This window comes from Athene cunicularia, assembly GCF_003259725.1.
Source record: "Athene cunicularia isolate RWA chromosome 1 unlocalized genomic scaffold, athCun1 chr1_part1, whole genome shotgun sequence".
Lineage (NCBI taxonomy): Eukaryota > Metazoa > Chordata > Aves > Strigiformes > Strigidae > Athene > Athene cunicularia.
In genome coordinates, this window is record NW_020799091.1 from 125,529,715 (window position 1) to 125,539,418 (window position 9,704).

At 44.9% G+C, this 9,704-nt stretch overlaps 1 protein-coding gene across 1 annotated transcript; it reads right to left on the reverse strand.

Moving 5' to 3' along the window:
* Positions 1-436: 436 nt before the first annotated feature.
* LOC113480530 (tumor necrosis factor receptor superfamily member 1A-like) lies at positions 437-9,049 on the reverse strand. The gene is given in 10 exon segments (XM_026849355.1): positions 437-2,716; positions 4,251-4,410; positions 5,179-5,216; positions 5,562-5,684; positions 5,898-5,965; positions 6,290-6,371; positions 7,917-8,060; positions 8,361-8,489; positions 8,796-9,018; positions 9,020-9,049. Coding segments are annotated over 10 exon segments (1,299 nt in total). The 3' UTR covers positions 437-2,414.
* Positions 9,050-9,704: the final 655 nt, after the last annotated feature.

Below are 9,704 nucleotides of genomic sequence, written 5' to 3' on the forward strand. Positions count from 1 at the left end.
GCCCCCGTCGGCCGAAGAGAGAAGCGGCCGACGTTATTTTATCGTCTGCATGTTCTGTCTGTGCGCCTCACGGCTCCAGAGTCAGGTACTCGATGAGTAATAAAGGCAAAAGAAGAAAAATACAGGTCAACGTTCTGTTTTTCTGGCGGCTGCAGCATAAGGAGCCTCCGCTTTCATATTCACCTGCCCAAGTCACCTTTCGCTATACCTTGAAGGGATCTTTAACATCCTCTGAAATGCCTCAGTCATGGATTTCTGTGTAATTAATTCGATGCATGAAGTCACTGGTGACGGAGCAGCAGCTTGCCTGCTTGTGGCTTCCCCTGCACGGTGAACTTTTAAAATCCAGGTATTTTAGTGACGGATTACGCAGTCAAAAAATCCAAACACCAAACTAATCCCTTAAATGTCACACCTGGAAAGGATTTCTGATGATTTCCCCACTTCAAACAGTTTCACATCTAGAGTAATTTATTACACTGTTGTGCTTGTTGAACAAATTATGAAAGAAATACAAAGTGTATTAGGATGAACTTGGTACCACCTCCTTTGATTTAAAATCAACCAAAAAAAAAAAAATCAGCCTCGATTAAAATAGCGTGCAGGCATAGCAAAACAAAGCCTCTAACTGTAAATTAAAACTGACTTAATTTCCTGGCCTTGTCACCGACTGTCATGAACTTTCAAGTTTTCTCATCACGAGTAGGAATGGCCCTTACTACCTTAACATGGTGCTTTGGTTCCTCAGACAAAAACATGCTTCTGTAAAATCAGCACTAAAGTATAATCTATTATCATTCTCTTAAAGATATTTTCCTTTTTAAAAAGCCAAATACAAAATGACTCGCTGTACATTATTTAAAGTGAGTTTTTAAACATGGTAGGACCCCCTCTGACTCATAAATACTGGAGAAGACCTGCAACCTGATTTAATTTCAGTCCTACTTCCTGCCCTCAACCAGTTTCCTGTGACTTGAGGGCAGATAAACTCTACATACATACAAAAGTCCGAAAAACTTATTTTTCAAAAAATATTTCATGAGACCATCAAGCCACCCACACTCTTGCAGTCCAGTCTGGCCACTTCTGGAAGTTATTCCCCTTCCTCTGCCCCCACTCACAGAAGAGAGGTCGATGCGGACAAAACCAGAATGGAAACAGAGATAAAAATATGACTTTTAATCCGGAGTATTTAGTGTATTTATAATAGAAAGTTTCGCTCTGGTCAAGGGATTAGAGATTTTAAAAAAAAAAAAAATCCACGTTACAAATGTGTGGACAAGGTGCACCTGAGGCAGGCTAATTGATTTTTGCTTCCTCTGATTCACCAGGGTAATTAATACCCATGAGAAAGTAATGGTCAGAGCCTGGAATGGCTCCCACACCCACACAGCAATCACAGAATGCAGTTCAGAAAGTAGTGTGAAGTTATTCAACAGTTGCTAAAATATATATATATATATATATATATACACACATGTACACATACACAGTTCCCTTTGCAGTTAGATCAGATTCAGCAAATTGTTCAGAGATAGAGAAGCAGGTGGACACAAGCCCACTGACCTGTGTGTCCATTCTCACCCAGATGCACACATCCCTTACCACTCTTGAGTTTGGACAAACACACAGGCAGGTGTTTTCTTAATGCTATCTTACATGGTTTCTAGGTACAGAAAAAAAGCTTGAGATAAAAGCACCAACCCTCTCATCTGATTCACTGGCTCAGAATCCTTGTTCCTCTTGAACCTGAGGGAAATGGGGGTGTGGAAAGGATAACATCCTCCCATTTCTCAGAGCCACCACTTCCGAATCTCTGTGACTCTTCTGCCACAGCGATAACTGGTTGACACCGTAAGAGGGTAATCCTCCCCTGCTTCCAGAAACAGGCACATCCTCCCCACCATTTTCCTTGAGTCAGATTTAGCAATCAAAGGGCTGCAATGTGAGCCAGTCCAACTGTCTGATCTTGCAGAAAAACAGATCTGCAAAAAGTAAGTACTTGACCATCTGAACAGCCAGCTTAACCAAGTCACCCTACAAATTTACCCACCACATGGTGGGTAGAGCACCTGTTTCAGCAACAACTTGTCCACAGAGCAGCTGATCTTTCAAGTCACTCTGAGCTCCTGTTTTCCTCTTGGTCAGAGTCCGCACACCACTTCCTTTATGAGCTGCTTCCCCTCCTTGGGAAATTAGTTGTTGCAGAGGTCTGTCTTGGCTTAAAGGTGTTGAACTACAAGGTGATTGAGAAACAAACCTCAGCCTTCCTCCAGCATAATCTGCTGCCGTCTCCAACAAACCCAGCTGAAGAGCGTTAGAAAGATAAGGTGGTATGGGAATAGGAAGATGGGGAAAGGGAATTAGGATCCTGTCTTAAGAGTCACAGCAAGGGCAACTAAAGCAGAAATAGACTAAAGATGATTGTGGAGGCTGCAAAGTTGAGGAGAGTTCTGGTTTAGCAGAGCCTCTTGAATAGCTTCACTGCATCCACTCAGCTCCATCTGATTGAGAACATAGCTGATGTGCTCCACAGTTGCAGCATGGCCCATCTGCAGTTTCCACAGTCTAAGCATTTCATACTGGGCATCTCGTAAACGCCGATGCTCAATCTCAATTCGCTCTAGATCATAGTCACTCAGACCCAGACGCCTCACAAACTCTTTCCACCGAGATGGTGGTACGTGATCCACCACAGTGTAGAGAATAGCAGGGTCTGTGAAAACAGAAGAAAAAAGTGTGAGAACCAGGATTCTACAGCCTCAAGAAGAATGCAAATAATCCAGGGCTGCCTTGGGATTGCATTGCCCCATCCTGTTCAGGTCTTCTACAGAGCAGGCACATAGACTCGTGTGATGCCCAGACTTGCTCTTATTGATCAAAAAGCAAAGGGAATGCTTCCATATGCTCTTGTGTAAGGTTATGAGCAGAGCTGACTACACATGCTTAGGGCCTTGCTGCCACACATTCCTGCAAAAGGAACACACTGGGTCACCATCCCAGAGGCATTAAGACTGACAGCCTGTCACCACATATGACAACCCATTATGCTGGTAGGGAAAATGGACAACAGAAAGGCCTTGCATAGGTGTTTAGCGTATACAGCCTCTGGACATGCTTCTGCCTTTGTACTGTGTCATGCGTGAATGTTGTGGTTTGAGTCCAGAGGGCAACTGAACACCACAAAGCCGCTCAGTCACCCCTTCCCCCTCAGGAATGGGAAGGAGAATATACAACAAAAGACATGGGAACTGAAACAAGGACAGAGGGATGACTCGCCCCTTACAGGTCACAGGCAAAAGACAGACTCGTTAGGGGAAGAAAAAGAATATCCATTTAATTCAAACACCACCAACACCACCACTTAACAAACAGAGTAGGACAGTAAGAAGTATAACCACATCTTAAAAACACCTTCCCCACACCCGTCCCTTCTTCCTGCACTCAACTTTGCTCCAGATTTCTCTACCTCCTCCCCCTACAGCTGTGCAGGGGGCAGGGAATCGGGGGTGTGGACAGTTCTGCTGCTCCTTCCTCCCCAGGGAGAGGACTCCTTGCATTATCCCCTGCTCTGGCGTGGTGTCAGAAGACAGTCCTCCATGAACTTTCTCTGACACAAGTCCCTCCCATGGGCTGCAGGTCTTCCCAAGCTGCTCTAGCGTGGGTCCCTCCCATGTATTGCAATGCTTCCAGTGCTGAATGACAACAGTAGGGGCTTCCCACAGAGTCCAGGTCTTCTTCAAGCACAGCCACCTCCTCTGGTGTGGGGTCCTCCACAGGTGAGTCTCTGCTCCACCACAGACCTCCATGGGTGGCAGGGGTGGGGGGTAGAGGGGGTGCAGAGGCAGCCCTGCCATTTCACCAGGGGCTGCAGGGGGGTCTCTGCTCCAGCACACCTCCCCCCTTCTTCTTCTTTCTTCTGCTGACCTCGGTGTTCTCATAGGTGTCCTCCTTACAACTCCTCCTCACAACTCCAACTCCCCCTCACAGGTTCCCCTTCTTAAATACGTTATCACAGAGGTGCAGCCACCATCACTAACTGGCTCAGCCTTGGAGCCACGGGAGCTTTGAGAAGCTTCTCACAGGGGCCACTGCCGTAGCCCCCTCATCGGCTACCAAAAACCCCAGCACACACACAAACAGGTCATGTACACCAGTTCAAGTCTGTCCAACATCCTCCTAGCTGCGCTTGCACAATCAGGTTCTCATTTGTCTGGGGAAGGAGGGAAGGGTGGGGGAGTTTCACTTACTGTCTGGAAGTTGTGTCTTCCTGGCAGGTCTGACACAGTCTGGTAACTCATGGGAACTTTGCAGCAGAGGTGCAGGTGGTGGTGTTGCATTCACTGACAATTCTGTTTCTTTCTGGGACTCAGGAAGAAGGATGGAAATTTCAGTTCTTTTTACCTCAACCTAAAAGACACGTTTTCTTAGTCCAGAACCATACACAGCAGCACAATACACCTGTTTCTTACAAGGAACCACTAGCTTTACATACTAAAATTTATCCAAAATATGTGGAGAGCAGGTGCTGAGGTTTTAATTCTTCCTATATGTCTTGTTTGAGCAGAAGACACTACACATTTCTTTCCAGCATAACAAGGAGTTTAACTCTCTTTTGGCATCTTAAAAACAGTAGTCTGGAAAAAAGTATTTCTTTACAAAATCAGGTAAGGCTGGAACCTGAAATCACCACCATTCTAGAAGCTCCACATGCCACCTTTGCCATCAGTCTTCTCTGTAAGGCTGTGGAAACCCCCCTCAACTACTGCTTGGGCCCTCTTAATGTGAGAACAACATGGGACTTGAGAGAACACTGAAGCAGCACTGAGAGGCTTGTGGGGTCAAGATCTGAAGTGAAATAAAATTAGCTAAATCCTCTGAGCTTGGGGTATATAGGGAGAAAAAGGGATTAAGGAGTAGCTATCTGAAAATAATGCATCCAGAAAGAAAAAAGCAAAAAGCCAGAAGATTGAAAAGCAACCTCTAGAAGAGGATATGCCAAATGTTAATGGTTCCACCCTCCACAGCAAAGAGTTTCTGAATTAAACACCCCTATTACTCAGATCATTTGAAAATACAAGGCCTGAAACAAGCCCATGGGGAAAAATGTTACTCTGGATCCCAGGCTAACACAGTTGAAAGCAGAAGGAAAGCTCTTATACCCATCCTTTTGCTCACCTCAGATGCTGGCTCCTTGGTTGTCTGCAGCAAAGAAACTTTAAACAAACAAAAAAAAAAAAAAAAAAAAAAAAAAAAAACTCGTCCCAGAGAAAACAGGAAAGCAACTTGCACAATCCTGCCCATCAAAAAGGTTTTCTAGCAAAATGCACATCTCCCAGCAATTAGCTCGCATTGCACTTCCAGTCACAGCTATGGTCATGGATGCAGAGTTGCAAGAATTGCACCAATACGCTTAGCTGCCAAGTTCTTGTGTTCCTCTGGCCTTGCAGCAAAGCAGAGTAATGGAACCCACTTCTTCCCTCACACATGTGCACATACATAAGCACACAGAGAATGATGTCTATCCCAGTTAATATCTCTGCATATGCTGCTATACTCACCACAGGAGTAGAAAGATGATGCTATCCCATTTTTCTGGACCATCTTCACTAGTTTATTTACAATGTAGAGGACAGAGATAACTCCAAATATTGCAACAATGATGCCAAGGACAAGGCTCCCATCTGGACAAAATGATGAGGGCAAATGAGTGAATGACTGAGAAAGGAGGAGATAAGTGCTAGAGGAAGAACAGCAAGTGAAGACTTGCAAATGGTAAGGAGAAAAAGAATAATGGTTTGAGAGAGTGGAGAAAACAACACTTTACAAAAGGCATTAACAAAACAAAATCCCACACTGAAAAGATTTCACTGTTCCTCAGTTCCCCAAGTACTCACTAAGCCCAGACGATGTCGGTGAGGTAGCCACTGGGCTATGACACTGCAAGCATTCTTCTCCAATGCAGCTGAAAGAGCAAATCAGAGTGGTGAGCATGCATGAAACAAAACACCAGCCACTTGCAACAATCCTAAGTAACAGACAAGTCAAGACGAGCCTGCAAAGCAGAGCAATGCAGTGTGGCTAGTGGCTTTGGGTTCTTAGTGGGCTGATGCTTATATGGAGAAGACTGGGGGTGGCAGAGGGGAAGACCCAATTGCTCCAGAAAAGCAGAATGTTGTAAAGTTATGTCAAGATAGACAGAGCCTTGTGAGAAATTTCCTCCCCCTGTGGTGTTTGTGTCTGCTGTCCCTCCTACTCAGTGAAGGGGCATACAGAGAATAAAGCTCACCTGTTGCAAGGCTTGCAAACGTTACTAAGTGTCAGGAAGAAACCAAGCTTACACCTGCAAATTGTGTCTCTGTTCTTTGAGCCTGTAGAGAAAAGAAGAAACTGTAGCCATAAACTGGATGGAGAAGAAAACAAAAGGAGAAAAATCCACTCCTAGATGGGGGGGAGATTATCCCTCTTTAAACCCAGAGAACTGCTACTGAAGAAGAGAAAAAGGATCAGTCTATGTTTGAGGACAGGGTTGGGGGAGGATAAATATAATAAAAAGTAAGGGTAACGCTATCCTGGTAGGTCAGAGACCTCTGTAGAGCCTTGGAAAGGGACTAAAATTATAGTGCAACTGAAATTGGTCTAATGGATAATGGCAGTTCCAGCACAAAAGTGGGGAAAGTCACTCAAGTTCAAGCATGACAGGAAGGGGAAATCACATTGGTAAAGCAAAGACAAGGGAGAAGTGGTCCCTGAGCAGCTGGGACTGGTGAGGAAGTCAGTTCAGGGCAGGCAGAAATCACTTCAAGCCACGGGACACATCCACTCCTGTGATCTGCTATGCTGTGAGTGGAAGCGGTCAGAAATCAAAGAGCTATTGCTTCTAAGCAAGTTACAGTATGGAGACTGAGTAAAACAGGTATGGGGAGGAGCAGGCAAGAATAGTGATGGAAGGACATAAAGCTGCATGATGGGAGGGAAAAAGGTGCTTGAACAAGAAGCATGCCTTCTGTGGCAAGTGAGGGACAAGACAAAAGAAGAAAATTGCTCAAGGGCAGCATAGGATGATGACCCTTGAGGACAGGTGTAAGCACGGAAACCGTCCCAGAGAATACTGAGCACCAGAGGGAACACATTCACCTCACACTAGGCAAGGTAGGAGAAGGGAAAGGGATCAGAAGAAGCAGAACTTGCAAAGAAGAGGTGATACCTTTAGAACAACAAGGTAAGGAGCATTTAAGGGACATGAACAGAATTAGATTACAGCACAAGGTACAACACAGCAGCAAGCAGTATTTGCTTTTAAGATCTCCAATTCCTGGCTGGAGATGAGGCAGCTTGGGACAGCTAACATGGGTACTTCTCGCAGACACTTGCACCCTCCCCAGGTCACACCCAATGCCACTTGGTGCAGTTCAGCATTACCTGAGCAGCTCTTTACATTAAAACACTGCACTGTGATGGTTCAGCAACTGACTGACAAGCAGTTCAGCTGGGCACTGGGAGTAGCGGTATTTTCAGCCATTGCACTCAGAAGTGCCTCCAGCAGTCGGTGAGGGAAATGCAACGAGCATCAGAAGAAATATCCACACAAAGACAAAAGACCTCGCTTCAGTGCATGCAAGGCAGAGGTACCAAAACTAAGTAGCAAATATCTCCTCACAACAGCCAAAACTGAGAAACGTTTCAAGGACAAAAGGAAAGTAGAAACTGTGATAGAAAATAGGGGTTGATGCCAAGGTAGGCAGAAAAGGGCAGTCTTTCTGGGGACAGTGGGCGAGGAAAACCAAGAGTTGTTTCAAAACTACAAGCACTTCAGGGCAAGGCACTGCAGCGTGTCAGAAAGTGAACAGAGGGGCTGTTAATGTCTACCCAAGAACAGTATGTCCATAGTGGAGCCACACCCATGCCATACTCACAGTTGGCAATAATCCCATTGACACATGAGCTGCAGTTCCTACACTGGAAGAGATCGGACAGGCCAATCTGATATTGGTTCTTCCGACAGCCACATACCGTATCTTGCTTTGGTGTACAGGGGGTCTCTACTATCTGCCCAAACTCTGTGGAAAGAGATAAGTGATTAATCCAACCTCTTCCTTTACCTTCAGCTGACAGAACTGTTCCAGTGACAAGTATTGTTATCTCCTTATCTTCCCAGAAAAAGACCAAAAAGGCCTGCAAACTCTGTCTCAGACTGTAGTAATTTGGTAACCCTTATTCCTGCTGTCCCCAGTCCTTTCCCATACACTGTCCTTCTGCCCATTCAATTGCTTCTAAGCTTCCTTGTTCATCTTGCCATCCCCTCCAGCCCCCTACCCACCAGTACAACACATTTTCGCCAGGTCCTACAGATAACTCACCTGTACGGCAATATGTACACCGGAAGCATTTAGACATGGTGTTATCAACAGCTGTGAATGTGCCATGAGCACATGGAAGACAGACAGGTGCCTGGTCAGGCCGATCACAGTCTTTTGCCTTGTAGGTACCTGCAAGAAAATCACTTAACAGAGCTCTGACAGGAAGGCAAACACAATGTCTCAGGGAGGATGGGAGTCACAGACTGCTCAGAGAAACCCTGAAGTTGATGGTGTAAGGACCAAGTATACTTCCTCTCACCAGTGTGAAGGACACTGACAGACCAAAAGAAGAGACAAGGAATGAGAATTTATCCGGATAGGTATACCAAGGAAAGGGAGCACTGATGTAGCTGTAGAAGAGAGACAGTTTGAGAGTGCAGGACAGGGAAATGCCTCTAAGGTGAAGGTCACTATTACTGTACTAACTTTATGTACCTGCATGGCATCTCATGCAGCAGTGAGTCTCTCTGGGATGTAGGTATTGTCCTAGTAGACACTGCACCTGCCTCTTTTCTCTCCTCAAGGAGTTAGAGGGGTCTCTTCCATCCAAAGCTACCCGATGGACTTGCAATGTATATGGCACTGGAGCAATTCCTACAGATTCCTTTGTCAACACACAGACAAATGTTAAGATAACCTGTAAATACAGAGGGAGAGGGGAAAGAAAGAGGAACAAGGTGAGAAAACATCGCATTCCCTTGCAGACGGCACAGCTGACTTCAGCACTTACAAATAAACCTTATGAAACAGTGAGTTCAATTGACTTGACCAATTCTGCTATCAGGACCTTCCACTGACAAAAGTGTGGAGGGAGATTAGTTACCACAAAAAATCCCCACAAACTCCTGCCTATCATCTGTGTTATTAATATGCCGTATGTCTCTATGACAAACTGATTGTATATAAAGCAAATACTTTTCACGACGTGCAATTCATAGATTGAATGCCTTGAAAATGCTGCAGCTTGCAAGAAAGTTATTCAAGAGCAAAGAATGTTTTTATAAGAAAGGTAGTAAGACTGCCCATCTAGAGGCAGTTCCAGAGAGAAGAATGCATCCAGTACTTGAGGTTCTACTCACTAAATAAACCAGATGGGAAGTTTGGAATAAGAAGGCAGAGGAGGATCTCACTGTATGCAAAGTATAGAAAAGCTTTCAAAACTGAGCAAGACACCCCTAGAAACATGGGAAAGTTAGGTTTTCGACTTCTCCCCATCAAACGTACATTCTTCCTTTAAAACTGCAGCTGTTAACATTCAGTCTGAGCAGTCTGCCACAAAAATGTATGCTTTTTTCTTTTTTTAATTCCTTTAAGATTTACTTGCTATTTTTCATTCTGAAGATG